Source organism: Typha latifolia, chromosome 4 (assembly GCF_019914945.1).
Source record: "Typha latifolia isolate L0001 chromosome 4, TyphaL0001v2, whole genome shotgun sequence".
Classification (NCBI taxonomy): domain Eukaryota; kingdom Viridiplantae; phylum Streptophyta; class Magnoliopsida; order Poales; family Typhaceae; genus Typha; species Typha latifolia.
In genome coordinates, this window is record NC_133089.1 from 4,960,104 (window position 1) to 4,983,760 (window position 23,657).

General features: G+C 39.2%; 2 protein-coding genes across 4 annotated transcripts; one reads left to right on the forward strand and one right to left on the reverse strand.

Moving 5' to 3' along the window:
- Positions 1-249: 249 nt before the first annotated feature.
- Positions 250-4,680, forward strand: LOC140787659 (phosphatidylinositol 4-phosphate 5-kinase 1-like). The gene is made up of 8 exons (XM_073136701.1): positions 250-1,389; positions 1,472-1,639; positions 1,727-1,892; positions 2,400-2,510; positions 2,630-2,823; positions 2,910-3,040; positions 3,135-3,228; positions 3,892-4,680. Exons 1-8 carry the CDS (start codon positions 476-478, stop codon positions 4,193-4,195), a joined length of 2,082 nt encoding a protein of 693 aa, XP_072992802.1. The 5' UTR covers positions 250-475; the 3' UTR covers positions 4,196-4,680.
- A 5,559-nt stretch (positions 4,681-10,239) lies between these two features.
- Positions 10,240-23,190, reverse strand: LOC140786547 (oxysterol-binding protein-related protein 1C-like). 3 transcript variants are annotated; one of them, XM_073135048.1, is made up of 10 exons: positions 22,356-23,190; positions 21,915-22,271; positions 19,271-19,370; positions 17,658-18,097; positions 14,693-14,848; positions 13,215-13,382; positions 12,999-13,139; positions 11,343-11,573; positions 11,116-11,229; positions 10,240-10,698 (listed from the first exon to the last, which is right to left on the reverse strand). In XM_073135048.1, the coding sequence occupies exons 1-10, from the start codon at positions 22,875-22,877 to the stop codon at positions 10,528-10,530; spliced, it is 2,400 nt and encodes a 799-aa protein (XP_072991149.1). In that variant the 5' UTR covers positions 22,878-23,190; the 3' UTR covers positions 10,240-10,527. The 3 variants fall into 3 exon arrangements, with proteins under 3 accessions (XP_072991149.1, XP_072991150.1, XP_072991148.1); XM_073135049.1 differs by having other exon boundaries at positions 19,312-19,366; positions 22,356-23,175; XM_073135047.1 differs by having other exon boundaries at positions 19,259-19,370; positions 22,356-23,173.
- Positions 23,191-23,657: the final 467 nt, after the last annotated feature.

Here is a 23,657-nt window from a genome sequence, read left to right on the forward strand (position 1 = left end):
TGATATAGTCAGCAATTTTCATATATGAGTTACTGATTAGATCAGCGACTTTAAAATATAAAAATAAAAAATTTATAAAAAACATACTAAATAATAAAATAAATATATGGAGAGTTGGTGACGTGAAAATTCGATATGCAACTATGCAAAGTATATCAAACTTAGAAGAGCATATGTAGCAAAATCCCTAAACAAGGACACACTATGGAGTTTACTTTAATAACAAGGGCAATCTAGTCATTCCAAATCAAACCAAGCATTACTGAAGCTTACTCCATAAATTTTATCTCCCTTTCTCTCTCTCTCTCTCTCTCTCTCTCTCTCATTCCTCTGCAAGCTTCTCAGCTCAAAGCAACTCACACCCTTCTCTTGATCTATACCTCTGATCTCTGTTTGTATTCCAGATCTGTGACCTAAAAGCTAAATGACGTCTCCATTCCCATTCCGGAGAGATTAGGGCATTCTTCTCATCGCAATGCGCCGCCTGGCCTTCGCCAACGATGCCGAAGACAGGCCCGCAGACGGGGAGGCCTCCCCAGCTCCTGCAAGGGGCCATCGGAGAGTAGCTCCGGCGATCGCCGTCGCCGGTGAAGAAGAGGGCGAGGTGGAGAAGTCCCTCGCGAACGGCGACGTCTACCGCGGAGGGTTCCTATGCGGCGCCCCGCATGGGACGGGGAAGTACGTGTGGTCGGATGGGTGCATGTATGAGGGTGAGTGGCGGCGCGGGAAGGCGGCGGGCAAGGGCAAGTTCTCGTGGCCATCTGGCGCGACTTACGAGGGCGAGTTCCGATCCGGTCGGATGGAGGGTTTCGGCACGTTCACCGGCCCCGACGGCGGTATGTACCGCGGTGCGTGGGTCGCCGACCGGAAGCACGGATTCGGCGCCAAGCGCTACGCCAACGGCGACTACTACGAGGGAACGTGGCGCCGGAACGTGCAGGAAGGACGGGGCCGGTACGTCTGGCGCAACGGCAACCAGTACATCGGCGAGTGGCGCGGCGGCGTCATCTCCGGTCGTGGAACCCTAATTTGGGCGAACGGAAACCGTTATGAGGGGCTCTGGGAGAACGGAATCCCCAAAGGCGGCGCCGTGTTCACATGGATCAATTCGAGGAAGCGGTCATCGGTGGACGCGGCGAGGGGGAGCGCTGCCGAGAAGAATCTACCGAGGATTTGCATCTGGGAGTCGGATGGCGAGGCCGGGGACATCACTTGTGATATCATCGATACCCTCGAGGCGTCGATGCTTTACCAGCGTAGCAGCACGGCCCAGCGGCCGCGGAGCCCCTGCTGGTTCGCGCCGCCATCAGAGGCAAAGAAACCGGGGCAAACGATATTTAAGGGCCACAAGAACTACGATCTTATGCTCAACCTTCAATTGGGTATCCGGTAATTTTATAAAACAAGGCATTCTTGTTTTGGGGAAAAAAATTCCAGTTGTGTATTTGTTATAGTTTGGTATTGGTTTCAGGTACTCTGTGGGAAAGCCGGTTCCGATGCCGATGAGAGAGCTCGTGCCGGCGGACTTCGACCCAAGGGAGAAGTTCTGGACGAGGTTTCCACCGGAGGGATCGAAGCTAACTCCGCCGCATCAGTCGGTGGAGTTCCGGTGGAAGGATTACTGCCCAATGGTGTTCAGGTATTAAATTGATCGATCTGATTGGTGCTGAATCAAGAGTGTTCGATTTGAATGTGAAAGTAATCAGATTTGAGGCTTCGCTTTCAGGCATCTTAGGAAGTTGTTTTCAGTGGATCCGGCGGATTACATGCTGGCTATCTGTGGAAATGATGCTTTGAGGGAGTTATCATCACCTGGAAAGAGTGGAAGTTTCTTCTACCTCACCCAGGATGACCGTTTCATGATTAAGACAGTAAAGAAATCTGAAGTAAAGGTAAATTGACTGATTTCTTTTCATCATCCACATGCTGCTGTCTTTGTAGTTCTTGCTGGCTTTCATTCATTGACTAAATGACTTTATCTGTTCTTCAGACCTTTTGTTATTTGACTAAGATGACTCTAATTAAAATTTCATGAATCTGATGGATAGTTAATTTTGGTTATGAATTTTGATGGACTGATTTTATGGTATTGCCCTCCTATATTGAGCTTTTCCTTGTTTGATTTGGTTATTTCGTAGTGCCTCCTTCTGCATCTGTTCTGCCAATGAAAGGGTGCTGTGTGTTTCAAATCTAGTAATTGGCTCTTTTTGATTCCTTGAGTTGCTTCTGTTTTAAGACACTTGGGGGATTTCCTGCCTTCTACACTAGCAAACAGACCTTACAGATCAAGCTTAAATATGGTCATTCATAGTTCTAAGGAACTGCATTTGTCTGTGCAAATACATGAATATGTTTGTTTGTTTGTTTGTCTTCATTTGCTTTTTATATTTTGTGTGCAGGTACTCATTAGAATGTTGCCTAGTTACTACCAGCATATCTGTCAATATGCAAACTCCCTAGTGACAAAGTTCTATGGTGTTCACTGTGTGAAACCAATTGGTGGGCAGAAGGTGCGAAATTCTTAGCGGATGGTGTTTACTTGCTATTTAGTTATTTTTGATGGTACGATCTCAGGTGATAGATATTTACAGTCCTTCGGTCTTCTGATGCTTTCTATTGCTAAAACCAGGTCCGGTTCATCGTAATGGGCAACATGTTTTGCTCAGAGTACCGAATCCAGCGGCGTTTTGATCTGAAAGGCTCCTCCCATGGTCGAACAACTGACAAGGTTGAAGGGGAGATTGATGAGACCACCACTCTTAAGGATCTGGACCTCAACTTTGTATTTCGTCTGCAAAGATGTTGGTACAGAGAACTTCTTGAGTAAGTTTACCTTCTAAGTTCTGAAACAAGTCAAATAAAATGCGCTAGTTCTGTGTTGTAATTAATAAATATCCATTTGCTTTCAGACAAATTAAGAGGGATTGCGAATTCTTGGAAACAGAGAGGATTATGGATTACAGTCTCTTGGTGGGCGTCCATTTTTGTGACAATATTTCTGCATCTAAGATGACTCTGTCTCCTTTTATTGCTTCTCCAAGTAAGTCGAAAACTGTTATTGTCTGGGTTTATCTGTATAGCAAGTCAACAAGATAATCCATTTTGATCTAATCATAGCAACATTTCTTCATCAGAAATTTCTGGCATGAGGGGATCATTTCAAGGTGGATGTGGATTCTCTGAGTTTTACTTCTCAAATCATGATATTGATCCGATCATTGATGGCAGGTATGTCTGTTTCTATGTCATTTTAGTGAACGGTTGCTTGTGGATCTGATCTTTTGTGGCATGACACATGAGAAAGTAATGAATTGCTTTTTTTCAATCTTGACTTGTTACGGTTAGATTCTAGCCCTGCATGATGACATTGATATGTGGATGACAAAATTTTCAGTTCTTAGACCGTTTTTCACTAGAATCTCACAATTTGGCTTCATTTCTGCTCTAGAATAAAAATACTTTTCATATGCTTACTCCATTCATTCAGACACTGCACTTTGATTAGACAATCTGTTATGTCCAAGATAGCTTTAAGATCTGAAATCTCTGTTAATTTGCAGTTACTCCGACAATTCTCATAAAAAAGTCATTGATCCACAAAGGTGTATCTAATTTGAAGCAGCCTTCTCATCTCAATTGGTCCCACATTTCAATTTGTATTAAAAATCGTAGTTATCATGATGCAGCTCCATTGCCCTCTTCTTGGCTAACATAATATGGGCAACCATCACTGGGGTCCTAGCTGTTTGCTGTGTAAACAAAGGAGAATATGGCATCTTAATTATATCACTATAATTATTGCTGTTTATATTTTAATACAAACCAACATTATCAATCTACAAAGGTGTCTGATAAATGTCTTAACATTATTTAACTCTGCATTTTAATCAGGAAACCATTGATTCGATTGGGGGCAAACATGCCAGCTAGGGCAGAGTACGCATCGAGGAGGAGCGATTTTGATCCACTAAACGGAAGAGGGTTCTCATCACCTAACCAAACTGGAGGAGTCTATGATGTGATCCTCTACTTTGGGATAATTGACATCCTTCAGGACTACGATATCAGTAAGAAACTGGAGCACGCCTACAAGTCTTTGCAGGCTGACCCCAATTCAATCTCCGCAGTGGACCCGAAGCTCTACTCCAGAAGGTTCCAAGATTTCATTAGCAGAATCTTTGTGGAAGCAGATTAATTTGGAATTGAGAAGAGTGAGCACAAGAAACAGATAGCTGCGACTGCCCAGTGGCAGTTGGCTGAGCTTTATCCTACTCAGCTTTCTCAGTAAGAGCTCAGCTGCAAGACCTCTTTGGTGGGGTGTAGAATGATCAACAGGAGGCAAATCAGAAGTTGCTACCATTGGTGGATGAGGCTGAATTTTGGAGCTCAGCCATGGAAAATATTTGTACATGTTGATTTGGTGAGGGAGAATTGTTTTTTTTTTTTTTTTAAGGTTCTGTTTTCTTTTATTTCCTTTATTTATTACCATTTCCCTTTTTTTTTGTTTTTTGGTTTTAACTTAAGATAGGAAGGGAATAGAGTTTTTGTTATCAGCAAAGAAGGATATTCAAAGCTGTTGGTGTTATGTAATAAGGCATGTACAGAGATAGACTTTGATTCAAAAGCATGGGAGAATGGGTGAATTATATTTAAATTACCCCTCTTGGGTGTGGACCATCACTTTGCTCTCTTTCTCCTGTGCTGTTGCTTTCTCCTTTTCCAGTATTTACTTGTCCTGAGCTTAAGCTTTTGCAGTGAGACCTACAGGTTCCTCTCTCCCCTCCTTCCCTCCCTCCCCCTTGGCTTGTGCATTGGAGTATTGGAAGTGGGGAAAAGTAAAGGAAGGAAGAGCATCAAAAGGAGGGAAAAGCCATAACAGCCGAGATGCCGATGCTGATCCGATCCGTTGCTCTCTTCCGGTCTTCTCCTTTGCCTCCTTTTACTCTCTTTTTGTCGCCCTCTCACTTTGACCCAATTAATTAGCTGCTAATTCTTTTCTTATCCCCTTCTCTTTTGGTTAAAAAGAAAAAGTAAAGAGAGAAGGTTAGAGGGGGGGGGGGGGGTGGTGTGCGATGCTCATTGGAAGTCGTGCCTCCCAACATCCCCACCACTCTTTCTCTTTCTCTCACCCCTCTTATGAGGTCAAACTCCATGTCAGGCTCTTAAGCTTTTCGTACTATTTGTTTATCTTTCTACTTTCCTTCTACCTCTTAATATATTAACTGAATTAAAACATCGCCCCCTAAGTCTCTATATCTGTTCTACGATCAGAATCGAGTACAAGAAGAGATGGAAAATCTTTTGTTTTCAGAGAACGAGGTTGAGAGAGAGATGGTTTTTAACATAGAAGAAGCCACCAATATCTATAACTGCTGTACAAGTGTATCTTTCTATATCTAGTGCATCCAGAGAAAGATTCTCTCTCGCTTATTATATTAGTCCACCTTTATTCTCTCTTGTAAGATGTTCTCTCTTCTCTTCTTTTTTGCCATTTGATTTTTTCCCCAATATTATTAAACATAAAATATTACCTGCCATTTTACATTTCCACCATCGTTTGATCAAGAAAAATCATATCATTATGGATTAACGACCTTCCCTTATATTGGACATGATAAGAATTATTTATTATTGCTTAAGATGATATTTGAAGGATTAAATGCGGCCAAGAATTAATCACTAATAAGAAAACCAGTCGACTGGCTCTCTCTCTCTCTCTCTCTCTCTCCTTGCCTTCTATATTTGAACCGGTTAGAAACAACCTAGAATTGCGGTTCTTGCAGGTGTTTGAACAAATGCGGCAACTAAATTAATGTGTATGCGCGGGGCGAAGGCTTTAAACTCTTGAGCTCTACTCTATTTCTTTAGCCCTGTGACTTGGTTTTTCTCACTTCGGAGTAGACTCCAATTCCCTTATTAAATCTCTTGACAAAGGAACTATAGACAGCTACAGCCACCTCTCTATTTGTATGGTTCAGTGGTAGGCTCAAAGACGCCCTCGGCCTTTGTCTGGTGGGGGTTACAGGACTATATTTGTGAGCAGCTGCTGCTGCTGCTGCTGCATGAGTTGCTGTTCATGCGCTTCGATCCTTTTCTTCTTCTTGCCATATGTCCTCACTTGCAGGTCTCTTCCATGCATGCAAAACCGCAGGCTTTGCTTTGAGTAGTAGAGCTAGGGAAGTAGGAAAACCCACCATCATCCTAGCTTTCACCTATAGAGCAAAGAAAGATTAATCTATTACAAACAACAACAAAGTTCTTTTTAATATTCTTATTTTATTAGCCAATAGACCGATGGTCTAGTCCTCCTAGAGACACAGTTGTCCCAATCCTCTTACATATAGGCAATATTAAGTTTATACAAGTCACAGTAAGTTAATGATAATCATATTATCATTAAGTTGCTATCTGTCCTGTGAGTGAGTGAGTGAGTGAGTGAGTTAACTCTTACAAAAACTTTGAATGATGGATATGTAGTTATTGTACAAAAGCCCTTTCTCATGAAGGATATGCGGTTCATTTATGGACCAAAGATGAATTGTGTGACGTTATCATCAACATCATCATCATCATCATCATCATCTTCTTCTTCTTCTTCTTCTTCTTCTTCTTCTTTTCCATTTTGAACCCCATATCTAAATCCAATTTATTTCCCAGATGCCATGCTTGTGACCATAGTCATGTTTGGCATGAAGAAATTCTTGAAGTGAATGCAACGAGGGAGAGCACATGAACACATACATCTCAATACGTCGGCATCCATTAAATGCGACCACCTCTCTCTCTCTCTCTCTCTCTCTCTCTCTCTCTCTCTCTCTCACAGAGTTAATTACCTCTTTGCCCATCAGATGCCACCAAACCACCGACAACAACCGTCCCTCCGATGACTCCTACGCCCCCACTTTCCACTTGGTTGGCTGTACCATTTACCAAATCTCTCAGTTGGAAATTAATACCCAATAACTAACATTAATCCCTTCTCAGTTGGAAATTAATACCCAAGACAGCTGAATTATTCTCCCTCTAACATAAATAAAATGAAAAAACTAAGAAGTTGATCCAGTCGACAGATACAAAAGAAAAACAAAAGGGTTAGAGAGGAGACAGAAGATGAGAGGGGTCAGAGGAGAGGTGGAAGTAGGACCAAACACTGCATGTAAATATGTAATGTAATGCATCATTATAGGTTGTGGGATATAATGATAACTTTAGGGTGACACGCATACACGTGTTGGGATTTGGGGGAGGATTTAAGAGCCAGCGAATGTTGTTATTAGTGCTTTCTCCACTGCTGCTTGCCGCCGCCACGGCTGATGGATGGAAGCCGAATTGATTGATTTGAGTGGCAAAGAGTTGGAATAAGGAGGAAGAGGAGGAGGAGGAGGAGGAGGAGTCTAAGGACAATTATGGCCTTAGCTACTCATCTCTCTCTCTTCTATTTTATTTTTCTATCTTTTTATTTTTGTGTCTCATAACATCAATCAATCCTTTCATGTTAGATCTCAAGGATTGGATTTTGGATTTTGCACCACAGAAAATTTCTACAATAGTTAAATATGTGAAAAAGAAATTAATATGTTTGTCTGACATTCTTCTTCAGTTATTTCTACTAAAAGCTGGCCCGGCCCAAAATGTTATTGGGCCTATCCAACATCATATTCCATTCCCTATCACTGCAAAATTTTAGGTAAAGAAGTTGTTTGGCAACAGAGGTTGAGCAAAACTTGGCTGCTTGAAGGTTGATTGCAAACACTTGTGAGTTTTTTCACAGGTTTTCAAACGGACGTCAGAGTAAGAGTTTTTATCTCTTTGATCTTAATCAGTGATCAAGAGGTAAGCTGCCATGCCAACATGACAACCTTAAATCATTTTAGTTTTCTTTAAAAAAAGAAAAAAAGAAATCGTAAGGCAAAATGGGCCCAGAACAGAACTGGACTGGACTAGTAAGTGACAAGGCTTGATGGGCCCTTTGAAGAAGAGGAAATCGAGTGGGGTTTTCAGCCTTAGTTAGTATCTCTTCACAGACATTAATATCACTATCAGCGAATAGGGATGACCTGCTCATAGTTTTTAGCATGCTTTACTCTTCGAACATCTCTTTAGACGGTTGGGCCAAGATAGGCCTATTGGGCCTTTCTCCTTAGCTATGCCGTGAGAACTTTCCCTTAGATCTTGGGTCTGTCTCTCAAAGATCGGATCACTGAGCAAGACAAGTTTGATAAAAGAACTAAGGTTGGGGAGCTGGACTTCAAAGACTCTATCTATTGGAGGTGGGCTAGCTCTATCAGCCTTGCCTTCCTATTTCATTTATGTTTTCTGGCTGCCTTTTGCATCCTCTTGACAACATTAGAAATAACACTATAGTAGAGTTAGATAGTTATTTTTGAAGATTATGAATTCTACTCCGGCCCCAAATAATTATCGTGGAGAAAATTGTTTAGTGATTTAGTGACTTGACTCAATGGTTCAATTCAATTGATGGCTCGATAGTGTGGTTGGCTTAAAGAGACTTAGAGCACGTCTCGACAGTATTTAATTTGAAGTAATTGTTCAGCAACGTATACGACTTGAAGCCTAGACTAGACTACTTATTACAGTGGCTAAAATTTTGTAAGGTCTAAGTGTCTCTGTATCTATACAGGGTTGATATTTTGTGTAGTCCATAATTAGCCTTCGAGCTCATGAATGATTAAAAAAAAAACCTAGACAACATTAGAAGAGTCTCCCCATGTGAACAGGGGGCGGGCTTGTAGACTTGATTAAACGGTCCAGCCCGCTCGTGCTCGGCTCGACCTAGCCCGGTTTGGACCGGGCTAAGCCCGGCCCCGATCCGGTTTAGGCCCGGCCCGGCCCAAGCCCGAACTATCCATTAGCGGCACGGGACAGCCATGCCCGAAAGCTTGCCCGTTTGGCCCGCAACTAGGCCCACCCATTTTACTACAGAAGCCTGCCGTTGCTACAGTACTTTGCCCATTTGCTACAGTATTTTTACCATTGCTACAGTAATTTCCTCTTGTACCATTTTGCATTATTTTAAGCACACCATTAAAATTTTTTAATTTTAAATAGATAAATATAAATATTTTTTTTAAAAATAAGCTAATAGTAAAAAAATTTCTAAAAATAGCTAAAATACGGGTTGGGCCGAGTGATTGGTGGGTCGGACCGGCCCCGCCCGACCGACTAGTCCGATCTCTCATGGGCCGACGGGCGATAACGGGCTAGACTATTCTAGCCCGGCCCGAACCCGGCCCAGCCCGAATAATTGGTGGGTCGGGCCGTGAACAAATACTTAAGCCCGGTTGGCCTGAAAAGCCCGACTCAAGTCCGACCCGGCTCACCTGATGATCATGTCTACAGGCTTGTAACTCAAAAGATCGAGGTGGCCTCACAGTGCTTAAACTCAATGCTTTTGGAAAAGTGGCGGTGAAAGCTACTTTGGGACAACGATACATCCTCGTGGAGGGACCTTATCTTAAAATTTCTGCTATGAAAGATGAGTGCCTCCCTAAAGGAGAAGGGTTTAAGAGTTCTCAAGATCCAGGATAGTTTTCTCTTGCAGAGCCTCCTATTCTCTTAGTTCTAGAGCTTGGATCAATTTCTGATCCGATAGATAGGGTATCTATTGATGGGCACACCCAGCGGCCACGGAGGGTCTCGCCAGTCAGATCTTTTGGTGGTTCTTAAAGAATGGCATCTTCTTAGTTAAATCATTCTACAACTTGCTTGATTTTTTTAGGACAGATAGTTTCTAGCCTCAATGATCTGGAAAACTCCACTTCGCTCAAAGGTTTGTGGCTTAGGCTATTCGGATTGCTGGAGATCCTTTGGGCTAGAGATATTTGCTTGGAACGAAACATGATCTTACCTTTCAAATCTATCACACCTGCACTTCCCCTATCAAGAGTGCTATTTCTTTGGAGCAATTCTCAAACATTTGTAAGCTTTGGCTCTCTCTCTCTCTCTCTCTCTCTTGTACATTTGTTGCTCTAATATAATTGGCTCTGCACTTTTCCCTGAAAAAATCAATCACTCTATGGAACAAACAGTTTCCATTTGTTGACATCTCCAGCTCTCTAAATCTAACCCCATGATTCAATCAAGCTTGATGAGCCAAATGATCTTTCTCAGCAGATATATGCCTTGGGAGAGAAGCAACTGAATTACCATTGATAAATTTATGCAAGCATTGTAACCATGTTCAAAGAAAAAAAAAAGAATACAAAAAAGAACCAACTCTTCCATGACAAATATATCAACTTTTCCTTTCGTCAACTCTTTACTTTTTGAGACATCTCTATGAACAATCTGCTTAAGGGAAGAGAGCAGCATTCTTTTCTGTAAGAAAACAATTGTAAAAATACTACCTCCTTCGATAACAAGCCACACAGCGATTTGAGTGCTCGAGAATGGCGAGCACAAGAACTATAATCAGAGGATCCTAAAGAAAAAGATGAAAGGAAACGAAAAATAAGAGGAAAGGGTAAAAAGGAAAAAAAAAAGATAGAAGACTGACATCTACTAAATCTAGTCAGTTGTCATTTGATCACTAGGAATTTGTCCAAAGATATCAGGACAGCCATCCCACTTGCTCTTTTCCCTAGCTTCCCAGTAACCACCTATATAACGGTATGTATCGCTTCCTTTATCTTTTGCAAACCATCGAGGCTTCCAGCCCCTTTCCTGCATCTTCCTTGCCTGCAGATGTTGTTACTGGACAAATTAGAGGAGACCGAAAGCGAACAAGATATCTCTATGACCACTAAATAAATGAGTGAAATAGCAGAAACATAAATTTGGCAACAGCATGCGGAAGAAAAATCAGACACCTGACTTAATAAGGATTATCTATATAAAAGTAAGCATATGATGTTTCCTACTGATAAGTGGACTGTAACTATATAACTGCAGTAATTGTGTGATTATGCCTGTCTTTCTGAAATCCTTACTAGAGCTGGAAGATCACAATTTTTAGGATGGGTAAAACCAAAGAAGAGAGAAGTAATATATGCAAATCATCCATGTTACCATTGGTAGAATCAGTCCATGTACCGATCTTAGTCAAGATCACTAGGAGAAAACTTCCAAAGAATTTAACAAATATTAAGAAGTAACCTGCCGCTGTCTCTGTTCTAGTCTCAACTTCTCTGCATTTGCTCTTTCATATTCGCCATTCTCCAAGCACCTCTGATCAGGTCTTAGTCTTGAATCTGTGGGTGGCAACATTTCCTGCTTATCAATTTCACAATATCAACCAAAGAATCATGAATACAGAGCATTTGACACTAACTGAAATCCTGAAAAAAGAAAAGAGATCTGGCACAAAATTCAGTAGGTCTCACCTTCAATCCAGGGATGAGTTCATTTAATGCAATTGCAAAACTTGTGAGATTGTATCTAGTGGGGTTCCTAGATGGTTTACTACGCTTCCACAGCAAACAGGCCTCAGAAAAAGGTTCAGACCCCTTGCCTTTTCCCATGCAATCTCCATTCACATAATGCATGCTTTCATCCCATTTTCCAAAAAGTGTTGCAACTGTTTTACCATTCCGATCTTGAACTATGCCTTGCACCTGCACATATCACTTATAACTGAGAGTCTGAAACATGTAGAAATGGAGGCAACTTCATCAATAATACACATCGATGATTAAAAACTAAAAGTATATATTTATGTGAAGTCATTTACAAACATAATCAGAGGTAAGAAAAATAGCACACTAAAAAGTCTTTGTACCATGGTTCCTAGTTTCGGCCGATCTCGATCCCTGGCCGAAACCAATCTATTGATTGGTTTTGGTCGAGTATTGGCTGGATCGGCCGATACCCGATTCGTTTCGGGCCGGGATTGGCCGTATTAGCCAATCCCGCCCGAGACGAGCATGGGTAAGAGAGAAAAAAAAGGGAAAGAGAGAGAAAGAGAGGGAGCAAGAGAGGGAAAAAGAGATAGGGAGAGAGAGAGAGGGAGAAAGAGATAGAGTTTGTAGGTTACAGCAGTAAGAGGAAGAGGGAAGAAGAGAGAGAGGTGGCAGTCGGTGAGGGAGAGGGAGAGTTTTTAAGAGAGGGAGTTAGTAGGAGAGAGAGTTAATTAGAGAGAGAGTTTGATAAGAGAGAGTTAGTGAGAGAGAGAGAGAGAGAGAGAGAGAGAGAGAGAGAGAAAGTTTGATAAGAAAGAGAATTAGTGGAGAGAAGGTAAGAATTTTTTTTAATTTGTGTGGGAGAGAGAAAGTGAGTGGTAGAAAGGGGGAGAAATAGAAATTGAGAAAATAATATTTATTTTTTAGTTTTTAGACTTTATATATGAATAATTTCTATTTATATCTTATTATTATTTTTCTAAAAAATTAAGAATTTTTTTGTATTTTAAAAATTATTTTAAATACAGGCCGATACTGTCGATACTGCCGATACGGCCGATACGTATCGTTTTTTCAAACGGCCAATCCCGATCCTGATTCCGATATGTGGAACCTTGCTTTGTACATATTGCTAAATCATCAAAAGGAATGAAGGTTTTATAAGGTAACTAACTAAACTAACACTTTTACCATAAGGTAGTTAGAAACTTAGAATGTTACATATCACTAAAAAATCACTTATTGAGAAATGCAACAGCATGAACATATTGCTATATCCATTCCTATCAAGGCTCCAATATAGAGTGGAGCAAACTTCTACATCCTTCTCTTGACAAGAAAATTCTCTCATCATAACTAGGTTCATTCAAAACAACTGTTTCAAGTTCAGAAAAGAAAAACTAAAATCTTTGTCCATAGTAATATATGAACCATAATAATTAGATACATGATTATTTAGGTAGGAGGAATAAATGATACAATAGTAGACATGAGAAATACATGGTCTGCAATATCTTTAATTAATGCAACATGACAGGAAAACAATTAAAAATGATTGGAGAAAATATGGGAGAAAGAGAATAGATGATTACCAGGCCTAGCTAAGATAAATGAGGATAGGAAAGAAAACAAAGTCAATACCTGATGGGGGTTCCGATCAATGATCGACTGCTCCTTGAACTTCAGCTTGCATGAGTATTCACGATTACCTTGTATGCGCATAGTACCATAATGATCACAATAAAGTTTACCCAGTATAAGGTTGTAAATGGACGTTGTCACCTGAAATAGCATGCCTCAAGTATAAACTTTGAAAACATCAAAAATCACGGTAAAGATGTAAGCCAGGTCAAATACCTTGCTCCACTGGAAAACTTCACCATCATCAAACTCGAGTGTCAGAACACCAACAGGGTCAAGCTGAATCGAACGACCCCAAAACTTGCTCTTTAAATTACTGTCTCCCCAGAACTTCCACCCATTACCCACACAATGGCATGCAACAATCATGGGGTGATGGCTGACCTGTGTAGAGAAAACAAACTATTACATCTTGATTATTTTCTTGCAACTTTTTATTTTGCATAGTATCCTTTCCAGTGATATTCAAATTTTGCAAAAATAATATGCATAATATACACATTAGAGCAGAACAGCAAATAGCATACAGGGAAGTAATACTGATCTTTGCTCTAGCATGCATAGGCGGAACCATAAACTAGGATACCATGAAGTCATGTAACATCCTTCACTTCTGTAAAAGGAATATTTAACAGACAGTTAGACACCACAGATGGAGGCTAAATGACTGAGTTTTGTCAAAATTATAGACTTCAAAAAACAAACATATGGAGAGCGACAGTAGGACATGTCCAGACCATCACAATTGAATTTATGAATTACATACAATCTTTGTTTTCTAGGTCCTACTCCTAACTTGTGAGTCACACAAAAAATCACAAGTGCATAATGAAAAGAATCACAAGTGGCATCATGACTGTTTTAACTACAACTTCAAGCCTTTTTCTCCTCTATGCTCTCAAAACACCTACTTGAATTAGATCACCATTTAAATACAATAAACTCTATAGAACCTCCATTAGACATGTCCAGGCCATCTCAATTGAGTTACATGCAACTTTTGTTTTCTAGGTCCTAGTTCCAACTTGTGACTGAGAGTCGGATACAAAAAGCCTTCTTCTCTTTTTCTACCAACACATATCCAGCTCAAGTATGTAAAACAAGAGTGTTCTTACAATAGAATTTTCCTGCAATATTTTATGGCTACACATCAACCACATAGGAATAAGTTATTTCTCCATTTCAACCATGATACTTAAGTCCTCATCAATCTGTCCCTGTTGAACTATACATTAACTTCATTATCACATAATTAACTTCATTATCGCATAAAGCTATCATGATCCTATAACAAGGTATAACTACTACGTTCGTATGTCAAGTATCAGAAAGAGGGAAACAGAGTGAAAAGGTGAAAACATAATAAAAATGTATTAGTTCCTATATCTCTCTTTACTAAACATTGACTACTGGTATGCCATTAATCAGTTGGATACTACATGCTCAGCTTTTCGACAAACCATTGCTGAAAAATATGATTGTACAGACTGAAAAAGTAAAAGACATGAATTCATCTATTTTAAAACTAAAAAAAGAATATGGTATTCTACAGGTCATGGCAACCAACTAAATAAGCTTTACAAATTGTTTGAAGCAAGACTTGAGATTATAAAAGTAAGAATAAGTTTGCACAAGACAGGCTAACTTCCATAATAGAATGGCATATATCATGCCAATTCATGTATTAAACAAACCTTCTCTGAGAAAAAACGAAGGCCTTTGTCTGGATAATCTGCTTCATATGTCTCCCCTAGAAGTGGATTAAAAGGCTTGCAGCTTCTGCCTTCAGTTGATGCATATCCAGAAACAGCAAATGCAGCAACACAGAGAATCCTCATAAGACTATTTCCCTAAAAGAGGCCACCAAATTATAATAGGTGTTAATTCATGCCTGCACTACATATTGATGGAAAAGAAATTTCGCTGTAGAGAAATTAATGCACAACAGGCAACTTATAAGAATCAAGATTCTGAAACTCGGTATTGGGATGGGAATCAGCCGTTAGAAAAACAATATGTATCGGTTATATTTGTTGATTGCTCGTATTGGATCAAACTATTTTTAATTACGTAAAATTTTAAATATTATTTAAAATACAGAAACATTTCTAAAATTTTATTAAAAATAATAGAAAAATAAGAAATAAAAATTAGTCACATATGAACTTTAAAAACTAAAGAAAAAACTCACTCAAAACTATAATGAATTTCTACTTGAAATAAATATATTTTTATACTCGTAAACTATTACCGTAGAACAACATGAAGAGAGAGATACCTTTTACTATTGTTTTATAAGTGTAAGAAAAAAGAAGTTAAAAAGTGGATGAGAAAGAATTTTAAAAAAAAAACTCATCTAAGTTCATCAAAGTGTTGACTAGCCAAAGACATAAAGAGAGAAATATCTCTTCACTGTTATTTTATAACAGTAAGAAAAGAAGAGTTAAAAAGTGGATGAAAAAGAAGAAAAAAAAACTCATCTAAGTTCACTAAAATGTAGACTAGCCAAAGAGGCTCATCGGAACGGCAGCCAAATGAACTCGGTGAAATGTAAGAGTGAGAGGAGAGTATGTGTGTGAGAGATAAAAAGTAAAAATTTAAAAAAAAAAAGAAGCAGTTGATGACATCAAATGTTAATGTCTCCTAGGTTAGATATATTTCAGATTCGACCTGAATCTTTAAAATTAATTTCAGCTGACATTGTTGTTTTCAGCCAAGACGATTGAAACTGGTCGATACCGGCCAAAACCAATCTAATCAGGATCCGATCGACTGATCCGATTTTGGGATCCATGATAACTATGCATTTCTTCACAGATACTCCTAGACTATACATATCTAACAAATAATTATAAAACGAATTAATTTTGAAAAAGAATTTAACTTATTATACAAAGGATACAACATTTTGACTTCAGTTTTTGGGTCGATTACTTTGTGCAACACAATAGGCCGTGCAACAGATAATAATAGATATGAGACAACTGAGTAAAACTAGGGCAAATGAGAGTGATAAAAAAAGGATGAGACAGACCATAACCCATATGATAGGAAGGGGTGAGAAAACATAAGTACAGGGCCAGGAGTAGGCATGAAATAGAGGGAAGAGGAGATGAACAGCCCCTATATTCAATAAAAGGAGAGGGAAAAAAAGAAAGAATGTATGCCTAAGTTACATGGACCAGTTTAAGATCTACATAATACCACCGAGAGTATATAGGACCAAATGTATGACCCAGCAGATTTGGTCCCTAAACATTCTTATACTGGTGTCTCTCATTCACCAATGATACAACACATATTTCATACTTCAGACAGAAATATTTCTGGCCAATAACATCATATTAATGAAGATAGGAAATAGCATGTGTTATCAATCATTACAATTACTTTTCATGCTGTAATATAAGAATAATAGGTTGCATATGCTAAAGATCATTTACAATATTGACCAATAATTTGATATTGCAGCCTCTAATGCTTAACCAAGATACTGGAATAACACTGTACAATATATGTACCTCAGATTCCATCACTGTACTTATATAAATGCAATGTTGTGTGTGGATGTTAGTTGGTTTTTGTTAGTTGCCCACTTGCTAGTGCTCGTTGGTGAGGGTTGTGATGGTTGCAGATGTTTTGTAGATAATATTCTGTGGTTTTGTTGTGGTAGTAGGCTACCAGAATGATAGTAATCTCCTGGACTGATTGGTCATTTTGATTTCGTAATGAAATTGAGCTCATTGGGCTTTTGTTCCCAAAAAAACAAGGAACTTCAGATTCCATCAATCCTTAACATCAACTTAACTAGACAGCTGCAAATAAGATGGATCGAGGTTCAAAACATCAAACATTAAAAAGATTTCTCAAGCCGTCCAATATGTTTAGAAACTAAACATTAAAAGTTTAGATACTCAAAGGTAGAGTTAATTTTCTATTTCTTTCTCTCCTTTCTCTTCTTTTCTGGATAGAAAGAGGAGTGACCGATAGAGACGAATAGTCCATGGTGGATCACCTTTAGGAGGTGTTCCATACTTCGATGGCTACCAAACCTCTACAAGGCTATTGACAATTGTGGAATGCCTCTAACTGGTCGAAAAGGCTGCTTCGTTCCTAGTGGCACGGCTTATGATTCCATGCCTCCATGGACTGACATGGAATATCCTATTTCCAACAGGCATGGCCATCCTTGGCAACACATGTGAGTATGAATACTGAAGGCCTGCCAACAATGCTGAATATGTCAGCTCACATCATGGCAATAATACGTGCCATGTTAATGTCCTATGGGCACAAACCCATTGTGCAGCAAATTAACTTGTAAAAGGAAGTCATCTAGTGACTTCTCAATAAGCCCACCACTTGAATCTGAATCCATAAGCCAATCATTGTCATATAATAAATTAAAATATTTCTATGAAATATTCATGGTTGGATATTTATTTGTCAAGCAATTAACTAACGTAAACCTCCAGTGAGATTGAGGAATGAAGCAGCTTTCAAGCAAATATAAAAGATGCCAGCATAATATTTACAAAAGATGAAAGGAAGCATAAATAGTAGTAGTAATGTTAAAAAGGAGATTTAAATCTACTATGGTGATCACTAATTGAAATTTAACGACAAATTTAAAATTAAACATATTTTTCAAGAACTTACTCTTCTTCCCCATTCATATGCGCGGTCTATAAGGTAGGAATATTCAAGATCTTCAAAGCATTTTTGTAAAGATGAGATAGGTTCATTGAAGTAGACGGGGAGACAAACTTTAGTGAGATCTTTTCCTATATTGTCCTTAATCATTGACCAAAGACTTACTCCCTTCTCTTTCTCGACTGGATCTGGCAACTTTTTGCGTCTCCTTACATATGGATAGCTAGTACCCACGGACATCATAGAGGAATCAATTCCATCAACAGGATATTGTTCCTCATCACCAGAATCAATTTCAGATCTATGAAAGTCAGATCCACTGCTTTTGAAAGAACTTGAGGAGAGAAAATCTCTCGTGTCAAAATATGTATTGTCTTCCTCATCAGTCTCCTCTTCAGCAGCATCTTGCATTTCATTATCATCTGATGATTCACTAGCACTTCCTTCTGAAAAGCATTGATGCACAAATTGACAATGTAAAATAGATATAGTTAGCAATTTAAGCAAAGGTAGGAAAAAAGGTAAAGCTAAAGAAGTGTTGGATTCAAAGGATATTAACAGTTGAAACTAAAAAGAAGTGCTGCAAAGAAAGCAAGTAAATCTCCACATTCAAGAGACAAATGAAATGCTAGAATAGTTCAACCGTATATTGACAACTTAAGAATCTGTTCAAAATTCAAAGCTTGAGAACTGAAACAGATATAGAGAACAATAATAAGTCCAATCTTCAGAGTAAGACTTACTTCCTGGGTTGACTCTAAAACCCAATTAAAGGTCAAAAGTCTTCTGCATCACTCAATCATAAGAGTTGCAATGTTAACTTGCTAGAAAGAGACAACTTAATATGATATGCTTCTATAAACGAACAAGTAACAAGAGATATCTTTCTGAATGTCAGAAAGGATAAAGAGAATCATATAACATGGCCACGTTGCAAGCATTCTAACAGAGTAGACCATTAAGAAATAATACATCTAAGTGTAGCTTAATGGAATCCAACTATATATCTCCAATAGATTGTAAAATATGAAATGTTTTGAACTAGGCTACTAGCTGAGGAACTTGCATGAAAATTTGTGTTCTGTATAGCACTTTACAACTAAAAAGGAAGAGTAAAACTTCAGTCAAATACACAAAATGAACTGGTGGCGCAATTCACTGACCATATACTTCGGATAAGTTGAGTTGCAAAGATATATTAAATGTCAAACAGTAGAACAAAAAAACAAGCTACTAAATAATTAATATGATGCCTAGAATATGCACCTAATTTTTGTAAAAAACAAAAGGGCACTTCTACAACCAACCAAAGTCGAACTGCGGGGGCAAATATGTGGATCAAAAGTGTAAAATAACTTAGGAAAATATTCTCTTAACAAGGTTCAATAGTTATCAACAGGTAAACTGCTGAAAGGTCATTCTGTTTGAGGTCAACGCAAGATACTAAACAGTAAGAATAAAGCAAGTTTAAAAGCTGAAGACGAAGATCAAAATAATAATTGTTAAAAAATTTTAGCTACTCAAGGAGAAAGCTGAGCACATAGAACCATCACAAAGGGCAGTATCAGACCAGAATTAGAGCAGATGGATGTGACAAACCATTCTACCATTTATCATACCACTAAATTTCTCATGCCTTGTTCTAGAAGCAAATCCATACTCTTTTGATTCTCTTTGGCTTTCGTCAACGAGGGTATTCTCCAAGTCGACCTTTTCTGTCTACACATCAAATCAATGAAGTACAGCATTCATCAGCAGAGAATGTCAAATTCAAGAGAAGCATTCCAAAGTAGAAGATAATTTAAAAGCATCAATTGACAATAAGATATATCAGTACTAGTACAGAATGTAGGTCTCCCACGGAGCATGAGAAAATTTGCTCTGATCTAACAATAACTAGTGTATACATTTTGATAGAGCACATGAAAATGTAGGTCACTTGTCTTAACTCATCAAACCCTCGTTCAATTCAAGAATTTTTTTTTTCCTATTCTAGACACTTCAATCTAGAATGTCAAGTAAATATCAGCTAGTTTTTATTTTAGATTACAAATACTATTCATCAAAGTTAAATCTTATATCATACGTAAACTCAATTACTATTTTACCCTTGATTTGACTGAAGTTATTTTAAAACTTCTATCTCCTCTCTCCTATTACCCACCGACAAACCAAAAGTTCTTGATCAATTTTCTCTTTGCTACCGCCTCTCATTTTTTACTCTAGTTTTTTCATGTTTAAAAAAACATGGTTTTAATATTTGCTAACCATGTTTTAAGGAAAATGGGTACAACATGTGAAAATGAGGTTTAAAGGGCAATATAGTAACTTTAGCTGGTAAAATAGGTGTTAATATTTCTTAACCATATTTTAAAGAAAATGTGTATAATATTGAAAAGCAATATATTAATAGTAACATTCAAAACGGGTGTTAATATTTGGTAACCATATTTTAGGAAAAATGAATATAACATGTGAGAACCAAGTTTAAAGGGCAGAATAGTAATTTTAAACGTCAAAATTATCGTTAATATTTCTTACCCATGTTTTAGGTAAAACGAATATAACATGTGAAAACATCAACTTTACAGGACAAAATAGTAAACCCCAATGGTCACAACAGATAGTAACTCCAATGGTCACAACAGAATGATATTTCTTAACCATATTTTAGAAATAACAGGACTAACATGCAAAATTTGGTTTTAAAGTTTTTATGGCCGTAGATAATATATATAGCATGGTTATGATAAATCATTGCACACGTATTGGCGACTTCTCAAGCATCGCGTGGCTAGCTTTCAAGCATTGCACACTTAGCGTCAAGTTCTCAAATATTGCACACCTACGACGACCTCTTAAGCATTCCATAGCTACCTCTCAAGAATTGCAGACGTAGACGGAGCCACATACAAGAGAAAGGGGCCATGGGCCCCCTAAATTTTAAAATGGCATTTAGTTCGTGCATAAGGAGTATTTATTTGTGAATTAGGTCTTCCTTAAATATATTTTGATCAAAGCTTGTATAAAGCAAGTCTTATGATATGTTATACACAAAATATTATCACAGATAGAGGAATACGATAAAATCATATATATTTCTGTGTAAGATTTCTATTATAGTCAACATACTTATTCACAATTTAGTAATTAAACACAAACTTTTATATAAACTTATTTAAGGTAATTATTATATTTTACAACCAAACATTAAAATATAAGTAAAGTTATAGATATACCTAATTTACATTTAAAAAGTGTGCATAAATTCATCCTTTAAAAAATCTTATGCACAACCAAACAAAGCCTAAATTTGAATAATATTTTTTCAACCAAAACCTATAATTTAATATTATAGATTGGATATATTATTTGGCCTACTCTAAAAGTGAAGTCTGGCTCCTCCTTTGATTGCACACCTCATGGCGACCTCTCAAGTATTGCACACCTTGTGGCGCCCTCTCAAGCATTGCACACCTATGATGACCTCTCAAGCATTGCACACCTCGCAGCGACCTCTCAAGCATTGCATGGCTCCTCTCGGGCATTGCATGGCTACCTCTCAAGCATTGGACACCTAGCGATACCCTATAAGGAATTGCATACATATAGAAGGATAATGCATTTATGGATGTATGCACTGCATACATAGAGTATGGTTCTTCAGTAGTCCAGTCCATCTCATTCTACTTTATATCGAATTAAAGAGTATATTTATAATTTTTATGAAAGATAACATATTTTTTCCTTCTATACATTCACTGTATATCACATCAGAGGTAATTATTACCCTTTTATTCTAGGTTAGAAGTGAAAATAAGAATAGCTATTCTAGATTGAGCTTTATTCCCAGAGCAAACGAGACCCCAAGGCCTTGTTTGGCCATTGACAGCATTTCCTACAATCTCATGTACATAATCTGGAGAAATTTTTTATCTAAGAACAATATTGAATAGTTTACTCCATTACATATTATGGCTACTTCAAGAGATATCTGAAGCAAAAGATAATCATCCAAAGAATGCTTTGAAGCAAAAGAGTAAGAGCCCCATTTCCCTCCTATTAGTCAAGATAGATGTTTTAAATGAATTGCTATAAGAATATAGGTTCTGAAATCCAGAGTTAAACTAATTTACTGTATACCAAAATTGTAACATCTTACCCAACCCTAGAGGTTGGAAGATTAAAGCATGAACATACTGTTATCGCATCAACGACCAAACTAAATCAAGTTCGTAGAATTTAATCAGATCAATTGTATACCTCTAACTGGCGGAGGGTGTCAAGAAGGAGTGCATGTTTCTGTTTGAGGAACATGAGTTGGTTCTGCAGCGCAGCGAACTCACTCCGCATGATCTGCTCGCTGTCTAGGATCGCTGCCTCGCTGACCCCATCTTCCTGCAGTCGCTGCCTCAGCCGCTCGGTCGACACCACCACGCTGTCCACCGGCGCCATCAACTCACTATTCGACATCCTCGGATACATCTCCTTCACCGCCTGCAGTGCCTCCATCCATTTGCCCCGGTCATCCCTCGTCTCCGCCCTCAGATGCAATCTTTTCGTCCCGGTAAAGATCGAAAACCTCTTGTCGTCCGATCTACTCTCCCTAATCGACGAAACCTAGAGAAGAAAGAAAAAAATGCAAGAAAGGAATAACATTTCGCGATCAAATCAATCAATTCCAGAAAATCGAGATCTATGTACCTTGAGGTGGACCTCGCCGATGGGTTTGCGAGGGGGGAAATGGGCGTGACCGTTCTTAGAGCGGGAGATGCGGCGGGCGGACTCCTCGCCGATGACCTTGGATCCCTTTTCAGTCTCGACGGTGACCTCGATGCGATCAGGGCCGTGGATCTTGTAATAGGAGAGGACTCCATCCTGTAGGACGAACCACCTCGGGCGCCAACCCTTGCCGTAGTTAACCCATTTGTTGAGGATCCCGGAGATGCCGTTGCCTACGATCTCGTTGAGCTTGACGTCGCTGTGGAGGAGCCCCTCGTGGAAGGAAGGCCGAAGAGACACCGATAACTCGCGGAGGCGGCCGTTGTTCTGGTTGCCGGCGGCGGCGGCGGAGGAAGTGGAGTTGGATCGGACTGGATGCGGCGGCGGCGGAGGAGGAGGCGGTGGAGGAGGCATCGGAGAGAGGATTCCCGTGGCGGCTGCAGCGGCGGCGGCGGCGGCGGCCGGGGAGACGGGGACGGGGGAGGCGCAGCAAAAGGGATGCATCAGGAAGGGAGGGAGGAGATGGGAGGAAGAAGAGGGGAGGAGAGGAGAAACGGGAACCGGGAAACGGAAACGGATCGAGGCGGGAGAGTCGGAGCCGAGATCGCGACGCACGTGATATCGGCACCGAGTTCGGGCGAGGAAGAGAAGGATCAGTCGACGTGACCGACGATATCGGCGGCGGTTTTGATATAGCCTCGGAAGAGGAGTCGCGGCTCCATTAACAACAACCACCGCCGCCGCTTTGATGCGAGTATTAAGAAGGAAGCGGACGCGTTTAAACAAATGAGATAAAAAGGGTGCGGTTGTTTACTTTGTTTTTCAAAATTAACCACCCCCTACGGATTTATTAGCCGGGTCCTTTTTCTTTTCCCTTTTAACCCCTGGGAAATAATCTATTTTGCATTTGACTTTTAGGAAATTTTTTATTAAAATTACTTCACACCAAATATTTTTCCAATATTTACATTTCAAGCCCCTCACAACTCTCATAAAATGGTACAGGAGGCCAGAATACTTTCAGGATTGATTCTGACAAATATAAATACTACGAAATGAATGTGAATCATAAATTCATGAAATCGCAGGGTGTAAAGTGTACTTCTCGCTTGTATATTTATATGGGGGCAGGCTCACAGTGCAGGAGGAGTTTGGTACCGGTCCTTACAATTTTCACGTACTTTTTATTAATTAAAACGCCAGCTAAAAATAAAAATATCAAAAAAAAAAAGATTGTTCTTCTTCATCCAGAAACGACCGGATAGAGTCAAAAGAGCAGGCTAA